The 22,813-nt window shown below is 43.5% G+C and overlaps 1 protein-coding gene across 1 annotated transcript; it reads left to right on the forward strand.

The window, feature by feature from the left end:
• Window positions 1-5,284: 5,284 nt before the first annotated feature.
• On the forward strand, window positions 5,285-22,813 carry C13H10orf53 (chromosome 13 C10orf53 homolog). The gene is made up of 3 exons (XM_059661895.1): window positions 5,285-5,381; window positions 21,953-22,072; window positions 22,749-22,813. The coding sequence occupies exons 1-3, from the start codon at window positions 5,285-5,287 to the stop codon at window positions 22,811-22,813; spliced, it is 282 nt and encodes a 93-aa protein (XP_059517878.1).

The raw sequence follows: 22,813 nt of genomic DNA on the forward strand, positions 1-22,813 counted from the left end.
GGATAAAGGACTTAAATGTACGACAGGATACCATAAAAATTCTAGAAGAATCCAAAGGCAAGAAAATCTCAGACATATGCCGAAGCAATTTCTTCACTGATACAGCTCCTAGGGCACTTGAAACTAAAGAAAAAATGAACAAATGGGACTACATCAAAATAAAAAGCTTCTGCACAGCAAAAGAAACCATCAACAAAACAACGAGAAAACCCACTGTGTGGGAAAACATATTTGCCAATGACATATCTGATAAGGGCCTAATCTCCAAAATTTATAGGGAACTCATACAACTTAACAAAAGGAAGATAAACAATCCAATCAAAAAATGGGCAAAGGACCTAAATAGAAACCTTTCAAAAGAGGACATTCAGAAAGCCAAGAGACATATGAAAACATGCTCAAAGTCACTAATCATCCGAGAGATGCAAATCAAAACAGCAATGAGGTACCATCTCACACCTGTCAGACTGGCTATCATCAACAAATCAACAAACGACAAGTGCTGGAGAGGATGTGGAGAAAAAGGAACACTTGTGCACTGCTGGTGGGAATGCAGACTGGTGCAGCCACTATGGAAGACAGTATGGAGTTTCCTTAAAAAACTGAAAATGGAACTCCCATTTGACCCTGTGATCCCACTTCTAGGAATATATCCCAAGAAACCAGAAACACCAATCAGAAAGGATATATGCACCCCTATGTTCATAGCAGCACAATTCACCATAGCTAAGATCTGGAAACAGCCTAAGTGCCCATCAGTAGATGAATGGATTAGAAAACTGTGGTACATCTACACGATGGAATACTATGCTGCTGTAAAAAGGAAGGAACTCTTACCATTTGCAACGTCATGGATGGAACTGGAGAGCATTATGCTAAGTGAAATAAGCCAGTCAATAAAGGAAAAATACCACATGATCTCACTCATTCATGGACAATAGAGACCATTATAAACTTTTGAACAATAATAGATACAGAGGCAGAGCTGCCTCAAACAGATTGTCAAACTGCAGCGGGAAGGCCGGGGAGGGTTGGGGGGCAGGAGGTAGGGGGGTAAGAGATCAACTAAAGGACTTGTATGCATGCATATAAGCATAACCAATGGACATAAGACACTGGGTGATAGGGGAGGCTAGGGGACTGTCTAGGGCGGGGGGATAAAATGGATACATATGTAATACCCTTTGTAATACTTTAAGCAATAAAAAAAAATAAATTAATTAAAAAAAATAAATAAAAAAAAATAAAAATAAAAATAAAAATAGAGAGAAGATACACGTAGGAGTTCAAAAGGGAAACATTAGAGAGAATGGGGGCAGGGGGAATGGAGGAGAACTGTTCAAAGAGAAAATGGCTAAGAATATTCCACAGTCAGAGAAACACATCTTTCTAAAACTCATGGTTCAAAGAAAAACTAATACAATTTTAAAATTTAGAGCAGAATGATAATAAAGATACTGCATATCAAAACCTCTGGGATATAACAAAAGTCATGTTTTCAGAGAAATTTATATGTTAAAATACATCAGAAAAGAAGTCTGAAAATTGATGAACTAAGTGTAACTTAGAAAGTAAAAGTTTGCCCCACTGGCGTGGCTCTGTGGTTGAGTGTCAACCTATGAACCAGGAGGTCACGGTTCAATTCCTGGTTAGAGCACATGCCCAGGTTGCGGGCTAGATCCCCAGTGTGGGGCGTGCAGGAGGCAGCCAATCAATGATTCTCTCTCATCACTGATGTTTCTATCTCTCTTCCTCGCTGAAGCCAATAAATATATTTTTAAAGTAAAATTGTTTAAAGGAGTCAAACAATAAACTCAAAGAAAGCAGAAGAAACAGTAAACTCAAATAAAGTAATAAAGATTAAAAACAGTTATCAATACAGAATTAGAATATTCCCAAAATTCATATGGAATCACAAGAGAACCTGAATAGCCACAGCAATCTTGAGAAAGAAGAGCCAAGTTGGAGGGATCATGCTACCTGATATCAAACTATACTACAAGGCCAAAGTGATCAAAACACTATGTACTGGCAATAAAACAGACATATAGATATATGGAACAGAATAGAGAGCCCAGAAATAAACTCACAATTTTATGGTCAATTAATATTTGACAAAGGAGGCAAAAAGATACAATGGGGTAAAGACAGTCAATTTAATAAATGGTGTTAGGAAAATTGGACAGAGACAGGCAAAAAAAAGAAAGAGGAAGAAAGACCACATTCTTACACCATACCCAAGAATAAACTCAAAATAGATAAAAGATTTAAATGTTAAACTCAAAACCATAAAAATCCTAGAAGAAAACATAGGCAGTAAAATCTCAGACATTTCTCATAGTAATATTTTTTTCTGATATATCTCCTTGGGCAAAAGTAGCAAAGGGAAAAATAAGCAACTAGGACCACATCAAACTAAAATGCTTTTGCCTAGCAAAGGAAACGATCAGCAAAATGAAAAGACAGCCCACTAAATGGGAAAACATATTTGCCAATGATACATCTGACAAGGGGTTAATAACCAAAATTTATAAAGAACGCATACAACTCAATGCCAGAAAAACAAACAATCCAATTAAAAAATGGCAAAGGACCTGAATGAACAAAAGTAACAAAATAGAAACCGACTCATAAATACAGAGAACAGACTGACAGCTGTATTAGGAGAGGGGTGTCGGGGGGCTGGGTGGAAAAGGTGAAAGGATTAAGCAAAAAACCATAAAACTCATAGGCACATACAACAGTGTGGTGATTACCAGAGGGAAAGAGGGGTAGAGGGTAAAGGGGGATAAATGGTGATGAAAGGAGACTTATCTTTGGGTGGTGAACACACAGTACAATATACAGATGATACACAATTCTAGTACACCTGAAACTGCCGGGAGCCGGTCCATCCTTGCTGTTTCAAGGGACTTGGCATATATGGCATACTGTTCTTAATATGTTTGCTCACCTTCTTGGCGCTGTGTTTTAACCAAGGTCACCTCTCCGAGAAAGGTTGTTTCCCCAGGTAGGAATTTTCCCCTGAAGTTAGGGAGAGAATAAAACCTTTTAACTAAGTGCCAGGCGGGTAATTAATCATTTTAACTACGAACAATCATGCTTAAGCTACATAATCTTTACTCCCTGGAATGGAGATAAGAAACGCCCTAGCCTTTGGAATAGAGATTGATGGGATTGGAATCAACTGGTATAAATACAGATGCAACAAGACAGAGAGAGACAGAATTCAGAAGACAGAAAGACACAGAACTTAGAACACAGGGCTTGGAAGACAGGACCAAGAGAGACAGAGCCTAGGCACAGAACCTACACAGAACGTTCTCTAGGGACAGAAGAACTTCGCTGGCGAGAGCATGCCGGAGGATCCTGGACAGGGACTGGCCTCGGAGCCTGGAGGCGGAGCCTGGCGAGAGAGCATGGCAGGGGATCCTGGACTGAACCTGACTGCGGAGATTGGCAGGAGAGCCTGACTAGAACCTGGACAGAACCTGGCTGGAGAACCTAGCGAGGGAACATGGCCACAGAACCTGGCTGGAGATCTGAAGCAGAACCTCTCTGGACATCGGGACCAGAACTTGGCTGGAGATCCTGGCTAGGCTGCGGATCAACTGAACGCTGTCTCCGTGTCATTCCTTCTTCGCCGACTCCGTCCACACCTTTGGGGACCCCTGGACCTGCTGGGGCTGGACCCCGGCATGAAACTGTATAATTTTATTAATTAATGTCACCCCAATAAATTCAATAACAAAAATTTTAAAAGCAGCTATCAATGAAGGAGAAAACAAAAAACAATAGAGAAGCTAGACGAAGTAAAAGTTGGTTCTTTAAAAAGACTAACAATACGCACCCCTATGTTCATAGCAGCCCAATCTACAATAGCTAAGATAAACACCCTAAGTGCCCATCAGCAGATGAGTGGATTAGAAAACTATGGTACATCTACACAATGGAATACTATGCTGCTATAAAAAGGAAAGAACTCCTACCATTTGCAATAGCATGGATGGGCCTGGAGAGCATTATGCTAAGCGAAATAAGCCAGTCAGAGAAAGATAAATATCACATGATCTCACTCATTCGTGGAATATAAAGAACATCATAAACCAATGAATAAAAATAGATATAGAGACAGAGAAACATCAAACAGACTATCAAACTTCAGCGGGAAGGCATGAGAAGGGAGTGGATAGGGGTAAAAGATCAACCAAAGGACTTGTACGCATGCATATAAGCATAACCAATGGACACAGACACTAGGGGGATGAGGGCATGTGCCAGGAGGTGGGGGTGGAGAAGGCCGGGAGAGGTAAATGGGGGGAAGAAGGAGACATATGTACTACTATTTGTAATACATTAAACAATAATAAAATAAAATAAAATAACTAACAAGATAGATGTTTCTGGTAAAACAAACTTAAAATTGAAAGTCAGAAATAAATAATATTATAAATCAAAAGTTGACATAACCACAATAAAGTAGACATTTAAAATAAGAGAATCTATCAACCACTGTATGCCAATAAATTTGAAAACTTACATAAAAATAGAAAAATTATTAGGAAAATATAATTTGTTGAAAGTGATGCAAGAATAAAATTTCTGAATATTTTTATAAATCTTAAATAAACTAAAGGAGTAGTTTAAAATCTTCCACTCAGTGAAAAGGGGGGGGGGATAAAATTTTATACAGATGTTCTACCAAACATTCAAAGAAGTGATCAACAAGTCGCAGGCAAGATAAATAAGGAGAAATCTATACATAGACACCTCACCAGGGTTTCCAATCCGTGCTGCACCCCTGAATCATCTGAGAAGGTTACTTGGCCCCTCTGAGCCTCCGTTTGGTAAATACTAAATAACAAAGTACAACCTATTTTATAAGAATGGTAAAATGATTACATGAGCTAACATATGGAAAGTGCTTCGTATGTTCTGTAATTGCCTGTAAAAACTGGCTATTGTTATTGATCAACACTTTCCATACCAGATTAAAATCCCATGTTTACCTGACTATGAGAGTTGCTGAAGCAAATCATCTCTGACCACCACCACACCTTTTTGTGTAGTGGTGGTGCAGGCATCCAGGAGGGAAACTCCTCACTCTCACCCATTACACCAGGCACCGCTGGGTCGGGGTGGGGTGGGCGGTGATACGGAGGACCCTCAAGCTCCACCCGCCTGACCACGCCCAGCCGCGCCTGGCCACGCCCACTCCTAAGGGCATAAAGAGCAGTTGCCCAGCAGTGTGTGCTGTGCGGTAGCCCAGGCAGGAGGCCCAGCCATGCCCAAGAACGCAGTGGTCACCTTGCGCTATGGCCCATACAGCGCAGTCGGCCTGTCTGTGGAGCACCGCACCTTCCGCCTGGAGGGCCTGCAAGGTGGGCAGCCGAGCGCTGGAGGGCCGGCAACACGCGTGTGCCCAGGTATAGCGAGCCTCTGAGCATCCGGGAAGGTTGTGCTTTCTGTCTAGACCTCCTTCCTTCCTCAGACCGAGTTCCACCTTCTCTGGAGAGTCTTCCCTGCACCCCCAACACCCTGGGATGCGTTAGCATCGTCCTCCGCCTTCCCCTGCTTCAGTAGAAGGATGGGACCAGTAAGCATGCTCTGTGCGCCCACGAGGTGCCAGGTGGTGCACATGTTACCTGGATAAACAGAATTGCAGACCCCGCTTTACGCAGTGGAGCCTGCGGACCAGGAATGGTAAGTGACTTCTCCAAGGTCATAAGGCTGACTGGAAAAGGCAGGGGCTCTATCCCCTGATCATTCACTCATGCAGCAGACCTTTATTGAGCACCTAATATGTGTCGGACACACTTGTAGGTACCTGGGACACGCTGGGGAACAAAGACATATGTCCTTGAAGTGATGTATGTCCTTCTCATTGATGACTACTAGCTGACCGTAGTACTAAGGCTGTGACAGAGGAACGTAATCATAGTGGGCCCTGCCACTGCCAGAATTGGAGGGGAGAGAGTAAATATCTGGAAAGGTTTACCTGCTGCAATTACATTTGAGTTCAGCTTTAAAGAATGAAAAACTAATTAGGTAAAGAGAAGAAAGTTCATTCTCAATGGGGGAGCTAATATCTGTAAAGACTGGAAGCATGAACAAATGATGTGTTTGTTGAACTTATGGGAAGATGTGGTTGGAGAGGTAGGCAGGGACCAGATCCTGCAGGGTCCTGTAAAAGTTCTAGGCCGGGGGATAAAACACTGGCCGCTGCGCGGACAGATGAAAGGGGTCTAGGATGGAAGCATGGAGACAAGTCGGGGCCTGTTGGAGTGCCTGTGGGAGAGATGACAGTAGCTTGTACCAGGACAGCCATAAAGGGGTGGTAGATGAAAATAAAAGCAATGGTGCTCCCTAAGAAATTGTAGATGGGAGGCAGGGGTCAAGAGGCTGCCCTCTGGATCCAGTCCATTCTGACTTGAACCAAGTGCGGATGGATGGAAGTGCTCTACATTGAAGTGACAACACCAAAGATATTCAATTGGAGGAACACACTTTATTTTGGACATTATTGAACTTAGTGTGCTTTCAGCTATGTAAGCAGAGATTCTGAGTCAGCTCTGCAGTTCTGGAGTTCAGAGAAAAAGTCTGTTTTCTGGAGAGAGAAAAGTATGAGTCGTTGGCTTAGGGAGAACACATAGAATGAGAAGAAAGCCTGAGACTGAGTCTCCATGAGCTATATTATATGACCCAAACCCAGAATCTTCCAGGCAAAATGCTATGGGAGTCCAGAGGACACAAAGTCAGCAATCATGGAAGGCCTCCTGGAAGAGGTGGCACTTGCATTCTAGTTTAGAGTGAGGGGAGAATTTCAGTGATCAGAGAAAACCACTTTCTCTGAGAGAAGAGTTGATTGAGAAATTTCTGTTGTAAATAACCCAGTATTATTTGGTAATGCTTAAAATGTTTGTAGTCTTGGCTAAGGACACTGCCTAAATAATTGACTTTTTGCTTCCTCCCCATCTGATGAACTGGGCCCACTCACCAACTCTTCACCTCATAACCCACTTTTAGTTTTTCATTTAATAAATAATGAGACTAAGCAACTACAGCATTTCCTTAAAAATAAGGTAGATCTGGCTCTGATCAAGATGGCAGTGTACTTGGAATGTGGTACTTGGAAACTCCCACAACCACATCGAAATTACAACCAAACTACAGAAGAACCATCATTCAGAACTGTCTGAAATCTAGCTGAACAGAAGACCTCTAACTAAGGTATAAAGAAGAAGCCACATCAAGACTGGTGGGAGTGGTGGAGACACAGAATAGGCTGGTCCCACACCCACATGTAAGTGGTTAAAAATTGGGAGGAATATCTTGACCACCAAGGTTCCTCCTGAAAAGCCAGAGGTCCCTGCCCCACACCAGAATCCTCAGTCCAGGGTTCCAGTGGCTGGAAGAGAAATATTCAAAACTTCTGGCTGTAAAAACCAGCGGAGATTGTGGCCGAGCGTGACAAAGGGCCCACATGTAGACGGACTCCGTTCCACTGGCTCTGAGCTCAGTACTGGGGCAGCAGCTTGAAAGGCACCAGGGGCGTGTGGGAGGAACTGGACTGTCTGGCTTCAGGGTGAGTTCTGGAGGAGCAGCTTTCTCCCAAGCAGCAGTGCTGACAGAGGCCATGGTTCCTTTGCTGAGCCCTCCCCGCACAAAGCCAGCAGGCAGGCACCATATTTGAGTCTCCATCAAACTGACTGACACCATTTCCCTGACCCTGGTGATTCTCAGAGGTCTCCCCCTGCCCCACCACCCAAGCCCTTTCCAGTGTCTTTCCATACAAATGGCCTGTCTTGGTTCATGCTGCCAACTTTCCTAAAAGCTCTTAAACAAGCAACATCTGGCCTCTGTGTACCCTGTACCTCTTGCTAAGTGGCCCCAGGCCTGGCACTAGTGGCAGCTGGCCATGGTCCTCAGCTGGGGCTCTCCCAGGCACCTCCAAGCCCGGCACGAGTAGCAGCCATCTGTGGATTGCTTTGTAGTTCATGCTGTGTGGCCCTGGGAAGGACACAGGTGGCAGCTGGCCTTGGCCCACACCTCCCAGAGGGCCCCAGAGCCAGCACATGTGGGTTAGCTTCAGAACAAACTGAAGCACCACCCAGTCACCTCAACAAGCAACACAGTCAAGGCGTGGACTCAGTGGGTACCTGAGACTTGGTAAAGTGAGTTCTGCTCTCTGGGGTTGGCTTCTGCACTGCTGATTCTCCACGGTGGTCACAGCCAATATTTGCAGCTGATTGGCCTGGAGGTAAATCCACCCCATTGACTTGCCAATAGCAATCAAAGCTCAACTATTACAGGAGGATGCACACAGCCCAAATGGAAGGCACACCTGGAACGCCAGCTTGGGTGGCTGGGGAGACTGTGTGAGACCTACAGTGGAACCTGGGTTCTCAAACTTACCTCATTCCAGAAGAGTGTTTGAGAAGCAATTTGTAAGAAAACTGAAGCATTTTTTTCCCATTAGAAATAATGTAAATTTAATTAATCTGTTCCAGAACCCCAAATGATTCCCTGTTTTAACCTTTCTTATATACGGTGCATGTCTACTGTAATGTTTAACCTATAGATAAACACATTTAAAACAAAAAGGAGATGAAATATAAATGAAAAATTTTTTAAAAGGGAATGAAATGTACAGTAAAAAATGAAAATTGATGTCAACACTAGAACTTAACTTTAATGTTGAGAGCTGTTGCTTCTGAAGTGCTTTCACTGGCTAACTGCTTTTCATTTATCCAAATCAATAATTTTTCTACCTCTTCAGCATGTGATCATTGTTTTATGAGCACTTTTACACCCTTAACATCAGCACTCTTGATGGCCTCTTTATGTTTTAAAATTCAGCTAATCAGCAATTTCTCCATGCCATACTAGGTAGCCAGATTAGACACATGAATACCTTGATTATACTTTGCAATTATTTCTTTTGTAAGCTCTATTGTTGTTCTCACAACTTTCCTTTTCACTTTGCTGCTATCACTAACCTTCTTAGGACCCATGGTGACTTACTGTACATATTTAATAATAAGCAGCAACAAAAGCAAAAAAAAAAAACCACATAAAAATATTCACAGCACAATTTCCTGAGGGTTTAACAATGCCAAGTTTAGCAGTAAGCTGACTCATACTAGTACATTCTCTCCTTTGTTTGTCACCTGAGAGGTATCATGCAGGTATCAGCATGAAAGGGTTGTTGGGTGGGGAACCAAAGTTTTATTCAACAACCAGGACATTTTTCCATTGATAAACTTGGTTGAAAACAAAATTGTTTGAGATAGGATACATTCAAGAACCAAGGTTTGACTGTACTCCATAAGGTCACTCTACCAAGACTAGGAGAGGTAGCAACTCTAACCTTATACATAGAAACAAACACAGGGAGGCAGCTAAAATAAGGCAACAAAGAAACATGGCCCAAAGGAAAGAACACAGCAAAACTCCAGAAAAATAACTAAACAAAATGGAGACAAGCAATTTACCAGATTCAGAGTTCAAAACACTGGTTATAAGGATGCTCAATGAACTTAGGGGAAGAGTAGAAGAACTTAGTGAGAACTTTAACAAGATAGAAAACATAAAAAAGAACCAGTCAGAAATGAAGAATACATTACAAGGAATCAACAGTAGAGTAGATAAATCAGAGGATCAATCAGTGATTTGAAGGAAGCAGAAAATACCCAATCAGAATAGCAACAACAACAAAATTTTTTTTTATAAAATGAGAATAGTGTAAGGAACTTCTGGGACAACTTTAAGTATACCAAAATTCACATCATGGATGTGCCAGAGGAGAAGAGAGAGCGCAAGAAATTAAAAACCTATTTAAAAAATAATAATGGGAAATTCACCTAACCCTGTGAAGGATATAGACACACAAGTCAAAGAAGCACAGAGAGACCCAAACAATATAAACCCAAAGAGACTCACATCAAGACACATCATAATTAAAGTGTCAAAGGGTAAAGACAAAAAGAGAATTTTAAAAACAGAAAGAGAAAAGCAGTTAGTTACCTACAAGGAAACTCCCATAAGACTTTCAACTGATTATTCAACAGAAACTTTATAGACCAGAAGATAATGGCATGAAATATTCAAAGTGATGAAAGGCAAAGACCGACAGCCAAGATTATGTTATCATTTAGAATTTAAGAACAGATAAAGAGTTTCCCAGCAAGAACAGCTAAAGAAGTTCATCACCACCAAACCAGTAGTATAAGACATGTTAAAGGTCTTTAAGAAGAACAAGGAAAAAAAGATTAAAAATCTGAATAATAAAATGGCAATAAAGATATATCTATTAACAATTGCTTTAAATGTAAATGGATTAATTGCTCCAATCAAAAGACAGAGAGTGGCTGAATGGAGAAGAAAACAAGACCCTAAAAGTAAAGGGATTGCCCTAACCAGTTTGGCTCAGTGGATAGGGCATCAGCCTGTGGACTGAAGGGTCCCAGGTTCGATTCTGGTCAAGGGCATGTACCTTGGTTGCGGGCACATCCCCAGTGGGGGGTGTGCAGGAGGCAGCTGATCGATGTTTCTCTCTCATTGATGTTTCTAACTCTCTATCCCTCTCCCTTCCTCTCTGTAAAAAATCAATAAAATATATTTTTTAAAAAATAAATAAAAGCAAAGAGATGGAAAAATACATTTTATGCAAATATATATTAAAAAAGCTGGGGTAGCAATACCAGACAACATATTCTTTATTTCTTTATTTCTTTATTTATTTATTTATTTTAAAATATATTTTATTGATTTTCTACAGAGAGGAAGGGAGAGAGACAGGGAGTTAGAAACATCGATGAGAGAGAAACATCGATCAGCCGCCTCCTGCACATCTCCTACTGGGGATGTGCCCGCAACCCAGGTACATGCCCTTGACAGGAATCGAACCTAGGACCTTTCAGTCCGCAGGCCGACGCTCTATCCACTGAGCCAAACCGGTTTCGGCAATTCTTTAAAACAAAGGTTATCTCTGGCTGGTTTGGCTCAGTGGATAGAGCCTGTGGACTCGATTCCGGTAAAGGGCACATGCCTGGGTTGCAGGCTCAATCCCCAGTGTGGGGGCATGCAGGAGGCAGCTGATCGATGATTATCTCTCATCATTGATGTTTCTGTCTCTCTCCTCCTCTCCTTTCCTCTCTGAAATAAATAAAAATATATTTTTTAAATGTTATACAATTATCATCTCTATGTACTTCCAAAATTATTTAATACCCCAAACAGAAACTCTGTATCCACTAATCAATAATTCCCTATCCCGCCCTCAGCTCCTGCTAACTTCTAACCTACTTTCTGTCATTATAACTTTGCCCAATATAGATACTTTATGTAAGTAAAACCATACAATATTTGTCTTTTGTGCCTGGTTTATTTCACTTAGCATACTATTTTGAAGTTTCATCCATGTTGTAACATGAATTAGTATTTTCTTTCTTTTTATGGCCAAATAATAGTCTATTATATGTATCTATCACTTTTTTTATCCATTCATCTGTTGATGAACTCTGCTTGTTTCCACTTTTTGGTTATTGTGAGTAAGCTGCTATAAATATAGGTATGCAAGTATCTGAGTCCCTGTTTATAATGTTTTGTGGTCATGTAACTAGGAGTGGAATTGCTGAGTCATATGGTAATTCTATGTTTAACTTTTTGAGGAACTACCAAATTGTTTTTACAGCAGCTGCACCATTTTACATTCCATTAGCAATGTATAAGGATTCCAATTTCTTCACATTATTTCCAACAATTTATATATTCTGGGTACCAGGCCCTTTTCAGATAAATGACTTGCAAATACTTTCTCCCATTCTATAAGTCACTTCCTTAATATTGTCCCTTGATGCACAAAAAGTTTTAAATTTCATGAAGTTAGGTTTTTCTGTTTCCCTTTTATTGCCTCACCTTTGATGTTTAAGAAATCATTGCAAAAATCTAAGGTCATGCAGAATACTGTTTTCTTCTAAAAGCTTTATAATTTCTAGATTTAGATCTTTGACCCATTTCGAGTTAACTTTTATATATGATCCTAATAAAGAGGGAATATGCTAATTGACCCTCATACCATCGCAAAGATGGTGGCGCCCACAGCCAATAAGGAGGGAATATGCTAATTGACTGCCACACCCTCAAAGATGGTGGCACCCACAGCCAATAAGGAGGAAATATGCTAATTGACTGTCACACCCTCAAAGATGGCAGCGGCCACAAGATGGCCTGCAGGGGAGGGCAGTTGGGGGGCACCAGGCCTTCAGGGGAGGGCAGTTGGGGGTGACCAGGCCAGCAGGAGAGGGCAGTTGGGGGCAACCAGACCAGCAGGGGAGAGCAGTTGGGGGCGATCTGGCCAGCAGGGGAGCAGTTAGGCATTGATCAGGTTGGCAGAGGAGTGGTTAGGGGGTGATCAGGCTGGCAGGCAGGTGAGTAGTTGGGAGCCAGCAGTCCTGAATTGTGAGAGGGATGTCCGACTGCCAGTTTAGGCCCGATCCCCTGTGGGGTCCCAGATTGGAGAGGGTGCAGGCTGGGCTGAGGGATCCCCCCCCAGGTGCACGAATTTTGTGCACCAGGCCTCTAGTATAAGATAAGAGTTCAATTTCATTGAAAAGATATTCGTGTGGGAACTTCTGGTAAAGATGGCAGAATAGGTAAATGCTGTACTCACCTCTTCCCATGACATCATAAAAATCACAACTAAATTATAGAAGAATCTCACTTGATAACCACCTGAAGATTAACTGAATTTCTATGACTAAGAATATAATAAAGATGTCACAATGAGACTGGTAAGAGAGACAGATACATGGAACAGGAAGTCTTACCCACATCCATAGCATGACAATTAAGAAAGAATTGGAAGGGGTACACCAGGTTCCCCAGCCCAGGGCACCACTGCTGGGAAGAGAAGTCCCTATAACATCTGACTGTGAAAACCAGTGGGGTGTACAGCCAAGTGAGATGGAGGGCTGCTGGAATCCTAGGCATTCCTCTTGAGGAGCCTGTCAATGGACTCACTCAAAAATTCACTGTAGGATCCAATGTAGGGAAAACAGCTCAAAATGTGCCAGGGACCTACAGAGAGGAACTAAATTGACTAGCTTCAGGGTGAGGGCTGGAGGGGCTGGGCTCAGGGCAGCTCTCTCCCTAAAAGTGCTGGTAGGTGCCATTGTTTCTTTGTTGAGCCCTCCCAGCACTCAGCTGGCCCTGGTGCAGGCAGGTGCCAAATGTGTCCTCTCCATTAATGTAACTAACACTGTTCCCCCGATGGTTCCCTGAGACCCAGCTCCACCCAAGTTGTGTGCCCAACCTGCACAGCTTCCAGTGGCTTTTGAACACAGTGGTCTGCATCATCTCATGCTGGGATTGTCCTAAAATCTTTCAGAGGTCTACACACCCCACATAAGCAGCAAGCAGCTGCACCTCTTGCTGAGTAGCCCTAAGCCTGGCACAAGCACTGACGGATCTCAACTTGCATTATAACACCATGAGGTTGGCCCCAAGGCTGGCAAAGCTGTGGCCAGTGGTGGCTTGGAAAGTAGCCTTAATTAAATGATCACAAGCTGGGCCCAAATGCAGCTGACCTCAGCTCACATCTCCTGGAATTAGTTGCAGCTGGCCTCAGTCCACAGCATGGCCTCACCCAAGCACCTCCAAATTCAACACAACTGGCAACTGAATGCATATTACTTTGTAGCTCCCACCAGGTGACTCCAAGCTGGCACAAATGACCATTCCCCTGGCCTGCATTATAACCCTTCCAAAGAGGCTGCAGAACCAATATACCTACTGGCTATCTTCAGACCTCACCAGAGCACCACCCAAACAGCTCCACAAACAAAATACTTGAAGGATGAATTCAATTGACACCAGAGCCCTACGAAAGTAACTCCTGCTCTATGGGGGTCAGCCTCCATACAGCAGCTTTCTTGCTATAGTTACAGCTAGCTCTTGTAGTCAGTAAGCCTTGGGGTCAGTCCCACCCACTGATGTACCAACAGTAATCAAGCTCAGCTAGAATAAGAGGGCACACACAGCACACAAGAAATACCCTACATGGTAAGGGAGACTGCACAAATATGCCACACAGGACACCTACTACATAAGGCCACTCTGCCAACACTGGTAGATACAGCATATCTATGTAACACAAAGATTCAAACAGAGAAAGGCAGCCAAAATTGGAAGATAGAGAATAATAACACAAATGGACAGTAAGACAAAACTCCAGAAAAAGAACTAATCAAAATGGATACAAGTAATCAACTAAATACAGTGTTTAAAACACTGGTTATAAGGATGCTCAATGAACTTAGGGGAAGAATAGATGAACTTTGTGAGAACTCAACAAAGAGATAAAAAAACATTACAAAAGAATCAGAAGTAAAGACTACAATGACTAAAATGAAGAATACATTAGAGAAAATCTACAACAGATTAGATGAAGCAGAGGATCAAATCAGTGATCTGGGTAACAGGGTAACAGAAAACCCTCAATTGGATCAGCCAAAAGGAAAAAGAAATTTTAAAATGAGACAGTTTAAGGGATGTTTTGGACAATATTAAGCAAGATAACATATCATAGGGGTACCAGAAGGAGAAGAAAGAAGAAAGAAAACCTATATGGAGAGATAATGACCAAATTCTTTCCTAACCTGGTGAAGTAAATGGCCATACAAGTCCAGGAAGCACGGAGAGTCTCAAACAAGATCCAAAGAGGCCCACACCAATACACATCATAATTAAAATGCCAAAGGTGAAAGACAAAGAGAGAATCTTAAAAGTAGCAAGAAATAAAAGTAGTTTCCTACAAGGGAGCTCTCATAAGACTGTCAGCTGACTTCTCAACAGAAGCTTTGCAGGCCAGAAGGGATTGGCATGAAATATTCAAAGTGATGAAAGGCTAAGACCTACAACCAAGATTGCTCCACCCAGCAAAGCTATCATTTAGAATCAAAGGAGAGATAAAGAGTTTCCCAGACATTAAATAACGTAAGTAGTTCATCACCACTAAATAAATATTACAAGAAATGATAAACAAAATTTTTTAAGAAGGAAAGAAAAGGTAGTGAAATATGAATACAAAAATATAGGAAAAAGATAGTCATGGGGCCGGGGGAGTTCTAAAATGGTGGTGGATTAAGTAGAGCTACATTGACACTCTCCCAGGACCAAACTGGAATTACAACTACAGTACAGAAAAAAACATCCTGAATAATCAACTGAAGAGTAGCTGGAGAGAACCCTGATAACAAGGACTGAAAGCGGAGACCACATAGAGACTGGTAGGAAGTGCTGAGGCTCAAGAGGGCTGGCCGGGCTCCCACAGACAGCAGCTGGAGTTCTGGAGGGATATCTCAGCTATCAGGGGTTCCCATTGAGAACTCTGGAGTCTAAACCCCAAGCGTGGCTCCAGAGCTGAGAAACCACCAGGACTGAGAAAGGTGCCCACCTAACATCTGGCTGTGGAAAGCAGCAGGGTTGCTGTCTGCCAAGGAGAGGTGGCTGGAAAAGCAGCCGCTCACCTTGGGCTCTGGCAGAGGGGGACAGGGTGGACTAGAGCTGTGTGAGGAGAATGCAGGGTTGGAGGCTCTGGGGCTAGAGCTCAGAAGGCAGCTGCACAGTTTCCTGTGCTGAGTCATTCCCTCACACTGCAGAGGACATCTTTCTCGAGAAGACATTTTCCATCCCGGCAGCTTTTGCCTGGGAGGGAAGCAATTGCCCCTCCCTGTTGGAAAACCTCTCACCCACCCTGTAGTAGAGTCTATGCCTTGCTGTGTCTATAGCCTGAGACAAATTAAGACTGAAAATAACAATCAGACCACAGGCAGAGGTTGATCTCTGGAGGCTTTGTGCCTTTGCCTGATCTCTTCCTGGACCTGGGGGTTGGAAAAGCAGACTTTGATGCACATCTTGGTCCTTTCCAAAGGCACCCAGCCCAGCAGAGGGAGGCACAAGCTGTGGACTCCTGATAGCTCCAAACAGTGCTCAGGGCCAGTCACAGTGTCTGACATTGTCCTGCACCAGAGATTGGGACTCCTAGCTGATCTACCTAATACAGAGACTCAAACCCAAACAGGCAGCCAAAATGGGGAGATTAAAAATGAGCCCAAAATGAAAGAACAAGAGAATTCTCCAGAAGAAGAGCTAAATGAAATGAAGGATAAGAAATTTATCAGATATTTTCAGTTTTTTTTTATTGTAATTGATTTCTAGTTTCTTACTGTTGTAGTCAGAGAAGATGCTTGATATTATTTCAATCCTCTTAAACTTACTAAGCCTTGTTTTGTGTCCTAATGTGTGGTCTCACCTTGAAAATGTTCTATGTGTACTTGAAAAGAATGTATTTTTGCAGCTTTGGGGTGAAATGCCCTGAATATATCAATTAAGTCCATCTGATCTAGTGTGTCATTTAAGGCTGCTGTTTCCTTGTTGATTTTCTGTTCAAAAGATCTATCCATTGATATTAATGGTTTGTTAAAATTCCCTACTATGACTGTATTACTCTTGATCTCTGAGGGAGCAGGGATTCTTCTCTGTTCTGTTCTCTGCTATGTCCCAGTGTCTGGAATTGTGCCGGGCATGTTTTAAGGATCCAGAAATATTAGTTACAATGAACCTACATGGAACTGAATGCTAGAGCTACCGGAGGTGAGAGTGCAGAGGAAGCAAGGCGAAACAGAACCGGGCAGACAGTAGGGCGTGACAGTGGTCCCTCAGGTGGGTGCTGATGTAGGAGAGAACCTGGAGGCACAGGAGGCAAATGAGATGAGAACTGCAAGAAGAAAATGGCCAATGGGCACCAAACTGTTAAGTAGGAATTATCTTTAGAAAAAGATGAATTCATAGCTGATGAAGGACCTGGGGAAAAGGTGTTCTCAAAGACTTGAGGAGGGAGGGTAAACTGGAGGGCAACTCGGCAGTATCTTCAAATTTAACATATATTGTGGAATCCAGCTATGCCATTTCTCAATTTTACACACACACACACACACACGCACATGTACATGGAGGCATCCTCTTCCTTTATATTTCTCGATTTCTTGACTGAAAAATAGGAAACAATCAGAAAAAAGAATGGCTGAATAAATTGCAGTACATTTGTCACATGACATGCAATGTAGCTGATCTATGTATATTGGCAGGACTGGATCACCACACCACAGTGCTCAAGGAATGAAGTATGTTCCTGAATTCCATATGCATTGCGATCCCACCTCTAGTGAAAAAAGACAAAGAGCAGGAGGTGGAAGAATTGTGTATAATTTAAAATTTTTGTCCATTTCTATACTTGCAAGGGTTTTTTAAGTCATGGGTCTGCATCATAACCTGTAAAATTTTAGCGTAAAAGTATTTTATTTTATCTTATTTTTTACAGGCAATAATAAAAAGGCTATTTATTATACAACAATTCAGTGAATTTTACCTAGTTTCAAGAATAATGCATGCAATTACAAATGAGAGGTAGAAACACTGTATTAAAGACCTAAGAATACAAACAGGAAATAAATAAGTGTTCAAATTAACTGCTGGAATTTCATACAGATAAATAAGGTAAATTACATTACTTTGTCAAAGTAAAGGGAAGCCTTGTGTGTTTTTTTTATCATGTCACTAAATTAGATTAATGCCAAAGAGCTTCTGTGCAATTTGTCAGTTCAAATTTATTATCTAAGAGGATTAAAATAAAAGGATTAAAACTGAAGAGTGGTTTATTCAAGTATTCAAGCAGGTAAATAAAAGAAACCAAACAACGTACAAGGTAGGAACCATTTCTGGAGAAATGTTACCTGCCCACCTTCTCCATAACCAGCTATTTGGTGAACTGTCAGGATTCACATGAAAAACATGTATTAGGCTACAGAGCTGCTGTTTTCCTAAGAGAATGCAAACCTCACTTCTCACTAATTTCATGTAGGCACTCCCCATCATTAACAAGCCTTTAGATCCCAACATGACTTGGCCCTATTAGAATTCTAGAGGGTATCCCTTGATTGACATTTTTTCCTAATACTGCCCAAAAACCAGCTGTTAAGAAGCCAAGAAGTCCCGGCCATCAGTGCACATCCGCATGCACAATAAAGAATGCGACCAAAGGCCAACAGCTGCAGCTCAAAAACATCGCTGAGAAAACCTGGGGGGCAGATGAAGAGGTCAGACAAACGCAGAGGTTCGCCTGAACACAGGCTCTTACCACTGAAAAGCCTACTAGCGACTACATGTGATGCTGGAAAGGGTGTGTGTAGACAATCATGTATTTTTCAAAAAAAAAGTATTTTAAAGCAATAACGGAGATGGGTCTGAGCATTCATCTCCTGAGAGGTAGGAGAGACAGGGTGAGCCCCTGACTGTGCGGCGGTTCTTCACCTCCGAGAGCACAGGGTCAGAGCGGGCAGAGGAAGCAGGGGGCACAGGCAGCTCGTCCGCCAGCAGGGGAGCAGAGGAGTGTTCTGAGAAGATCAAGCGGAGAGTTTTTATGGTTGAAGGAGACTTAAGTATTGCAAGGTATCAGCAGGCGGTTGATTTTTAAAGTTAGCTTTGTGTATTCCTGAATGATGATTCGCATTATACTGGCAGCCAACATTCACTGAGGGCCAGTGACACATGCCAGAGTGCCAGCCGAAGCCAGGCAGGCAGCATCTGCTCCTCCTCCCTCCCGGACCCACCCTCCCCGACCACTGTAGCCTCAACGCTAACACCAGAGCAGGCACAGAGCGGTGCACTTGCAGACCCCCTTCTGTAAAGCCTGCATCTGACTTCTGTGTGTTTCTTTAAAAATCATAGCTCTTTATCATTTCCTGAAGCCTGCTGGCCTTGGTAATACATTTGATCTTTCCTGAACTTACTATGCCTTAAGCAATCTGAACCTTTTTGTTCTTTCTTTATTATAATAGCTCAGCAAAAATGTCTGCACTGTGGCTTCAATCCTGCTGAAACTAAACTAACTAATGCTTAACGAAAAGTTCTAAGTAAGTCCCCTGGTCATGTTGCTCCTTGCCTGGGTACTTAAGTTTGCCAAGTGACCCGCTCAAGGGAACTAGAAGGAAGTGAAACTGCCCCATACAAACCAGAGTCTGCCTTATTCAGTTAGGATGCTGTGTGACACCACCGCCCCTCCCTCTGCATTAGCTACACACACTACGCTCATCAGCATTGCACCCGCACAAGTAGAGAAGGGGGGCAGGCCTGTCGTCTGTTTGCCTTGACTTCCTAACCAGCGTGTTTAAATCGTTCACAGATGGTGCACGCTCCCCCAGCACCGAGGAGAGGGGGCTTTCGTGTCCCTTCCGTTACCCAGATCCCACTTGAAGAATGAGGTGCCACTTCAAAGAACCAGGCATTCTGCGGGCGGCCTTACAGCTTCTGGCTGATTTATGCTGGAGGTTCGCCACTGCCTTTGCAGAGACTTTGTTGCATGGAGTATATTTATCTGACCTTTCTTTGAATAGACAACCCATGGCAGTTCACAGAACAAATGCGTCCTCCATGTAGAGAAGTTGGCATTTGCATGAGCTGCAGGAATCTGGTGCTCCTTCGAGTTTTATCCCTTAAGCCTGCACTGGCCGCCCTCCCGCTGGGCTCAGCGCATCCTGGCCTGAGGAGAAGGGATGGGTGTCCTGAGAGTAATTTACGACCTAGACTCAGATGGCTTATCGCTTTAATAAGTCAGACTCGGGTCACTCAGGGTCCAAAACAGTCCTTGGAGGTGCCCAGCGCCATTGTGAGCTTGTTTATTCCGCGAGTTTCATTAACACCAGGCACCTGGGGGCGGTGGGAGGGGTAGGAGGGTGCTGTGGTCCGTGAGGGAGAGGCATGCCCTTAAAGGCCGCGAGAGCGCGTGCTTTGCGACCATATGGAAGGTAAAGTGAGGAGTGATTGCTCTTAGGATTTCTTCTTGTTCGGCTTCAGTCACTTAGACCCCATTAGTCGGCACCCCACTTCCATAGGGCAGCTTGACTATCTGATGGTTCGAATCCAGTGTCTTAGCTGCACCCTGCCATGAAGAGTGCGCTGTTCTCATAAAACAAACCCCACGCTCACATGCTGCACAAGGCTTGGTCAGCGGGCCCCGAGGGAAAGGGTCGTGGCAGCTGCAGGGTGCACAGCTTCCCGGGTCGCCCCTGCAGCACCCTCCTCACTTACACTGTGTTTGCTGTGACCAGCCCCAGAGCCTGCAGCCCCCTCCCCGAAACCCCAGGCCTTAGCTCCTAGCCCCAGAAGGGGGGTGGGAGTGGGAGTGGGAGTGGAGAAGGTGTTTTGTTCCCGATTTTTCTATCATGTTGAACTCCACTTCCCAGCTACATCTTCAGACAAGGGACAGTCAAGGTCACAGAGGCTGAATTGCCTCCTATCTACCCACTGGGAGCTCTTCCTTCCCTCTCCAGCTACACCCCCTTTTTCCTCCCCCCACTCAGGAGGGTATGGTCCCCAGAAACCTGTAGAGACCTATGCTTACTAGACGACCTACTGGCCATTCCAGACGGGTGGTCTGCTTCACTTAAACCAGTCCTGGGTCCAAGCTGAGTGCTTCCTCCAAAGATATGTAAGAACAAGACCTTTAACCAGGATACAATAACATAAATATGCCGTAGAAAACGATGCGGTGTCTGCAGAGACGGGGTTGGCTGACACAAAGTCAATTAGGGCCGCCACGGGTGCCCGCGGAGCGCTGTCTTGTTAATGGAGATCCTCGCTGAGTTACTTTCTGAAGTTCCTTTCCAGAAGCGAAATTAAAATCACGCAATTAAAATGCTCACAGTCGGGGCTTGCTGTTCTTGAACTGATTGAAAGATGAAGTGGGCATGCCAACATTTTGAAAAAGCAATTGTCTCTGTGATTAAATACAATTAGCTGACATAACTGTCTGCTTTTCGCCACGTAAGGCTGATTGAGATGCTAAGGCTTTAAAAAAATGGTCCCAACTGATTTCTCTTTCCAACCTCACCCAACTTCTCGCCGGTTCTCACCCCAAGGTTAAAGGGGAACACATCGAAAAATCGGGGAGAAACGTGTGGGAAACAACAGAGCTCCAGGCTGTTCCGGCACTGTTTCTGCTAAGCCCACACACTCTTGCGTTTCTCCAACAGAGAATAGACCTAACAATGTTTCTGTAGCTGATCTCTAAGGAAGGAGCCGTCGAATGTGATAACCAACAGGCAGGTTCCGAAGGTGAGAATAAGAGTTTCGTCCATTAGCTTTATTAAAAAGATTTTAATCTGAAAACATGATAAAAGAATAAAAAGAAAAAAACTTCTCATAATCTCACCAGAGAAAGATAATCACTGGGTATTTTTTTTCTATTACATATACATTTTAATTAATGTGGAATATGTAGTTTATCTGTAGGCTCATTTTTGCTTATATTACAAATATTCTTGCAATTAAAAATTCATAGTATTGGGCATGTAAGTTATTCACAGTATTTTGCTATTATAAAACTACAGAATGAAATATCTTGTTGCCAAAACTCTGATTTTTTCCTCAGGAGGACTTCTTATAAGTGCAATTTCCTTGGCCAGAGATTAGAATCATTTTTTAATTGTAATTTTTTGAGGCTTTTAAGGTTTTTGTCGTGTGCTGTCAAATTGCCCCCCAGACAGGTTCCATCAGCAAGGTCAGAAGTTACCTAATTTCACAAATTCTCTGAAACACTGAGTGTTGTCTCTATAAAAAACTCAAAAGCTCTTCCTAGAGAAAGCTCATATTTTCACAATCATGTGGGTCTGGATCAAATCACAACCGATCCTGAAACGCTCAGGCCTAGGGCTATGCCTCTCAGAGAAGGCGAGGGCATCTGGGGCCAGCGCCAGGCAGGTGCCCACCGGGATGGCGGAGTTACAGCCATGAGCAACTGGAGAGCAGACCAGCTGCTGTGACCGTGAGGACATCTGCATGCCATGGCCATCGGCAGTCTGCCCGCCACCACACCCCTTTCTCTCTCTTGCAGCTGTGCTGGCTGCAGATGGACACCTGGTCACTCTAGAGAAGATGGAGGACTGGAATGTGGTGGAGCTCAAGGTGAACGAAGAAGTTGTCTTCCACTGCAACATCAAAGACTTGGAATTCGGTAACCCCCCCCACCCCCACCCCCCGCCCGGCCCACCCGCCCCGCAGCGTGGCCTCCTCTCAAGTGCCCTCAGCTTCCAGCTGAAGGGGTCCGTGTGTGTGCCCAGATCCAGCCCGGGCTTCTTTCCGAGTCGCACACTCTTGCTGAAAGCCCCATGCCCTGTGGCACTGAATGAGCGCATCCTAAACCACGTACAGTGAAGTGCTTGGTGCTCTCGGCTTCTTCCCAGAACACTGGGAACAGAGAGAGGCAGAAAGAGAATCAAGTTTTAGCTCTAGGCTTCAAATACCTGATGGGAATTTAGGGATGCTCGGTTGTTGGGGGTGCACTTTAATGCTTGGGTTTTATTATGTTATCTTCAGAACAAATTTTGTTTCATTTGACTATTCTGTCTAGGCTTCATAAGACAGAGCTGATACGCCAGTTGTACAGCTTGTTGGCGATTTTCTAAGGATTTCTTTGCACTGGCGAGCTGCTGGCCTGGCAGGCTGGCATCGGGCATACCTCACTCTGCTCAGAAGTAAACGCTTTTGCAATCCACGAATGCAGACCCACTAAGCAGTGCCGTGCCCGTGTACTTAGAAAACGCTCTCCTAGTGGAAGCCATTCGTGTGTCTTATGTGACATTAAATTGCATGGAAAGCTGGTCACAAGAAAAGTCTACCTGTTTCCCTAGGAGGTGATGGTAAACTAGACCCTCTGTGCCAAGAGGCCAGGATAGCCGTGCTAAATGCCTACTGA

The sequence above is a fragment of the Myotis daubentonii genome, chromosome 13, assembly GCF_963259705.1.
Source record: "Myotis daubentonii chromosome 13, mMyoDau2.1, whole genome shotgun sequence".
Taxonomy (NCBI): Eukaryota; Metazoa; Chordata; class Mammalia; order Chiroptera; family Vespertilionidae; genus Myotis; species Myotis daubentonii.

What these genes read in the sequence shown, in the direction of transcription:
- C13H10orf53 (XM_059661895.1), top strand. Translation starts at nt 5,285, where the DNA reads ATGCCCAAGAACGCAGTGGTCACCTTGCGCTATGGCCCATACAGCGCA. An exon ending in CCGCCTGGAGGGCCTGCAAG is followed by an intron (nt 5,382 to 21,952) that starts GTGGGCAGCCGA and finishes TCTCTCTTGCAG; the next exon opens with CTGTGCTGGCTGCAGATGGA. An exon ending in CATCAAAGACTTGGAATTCG is followed by an intron (nt 22,073 to 22,748) that starts GTAACCCCCCCC and finishes CTGTTTCCCTAG; the next exon opens with GAGGTGATGGTAAACTAGAC.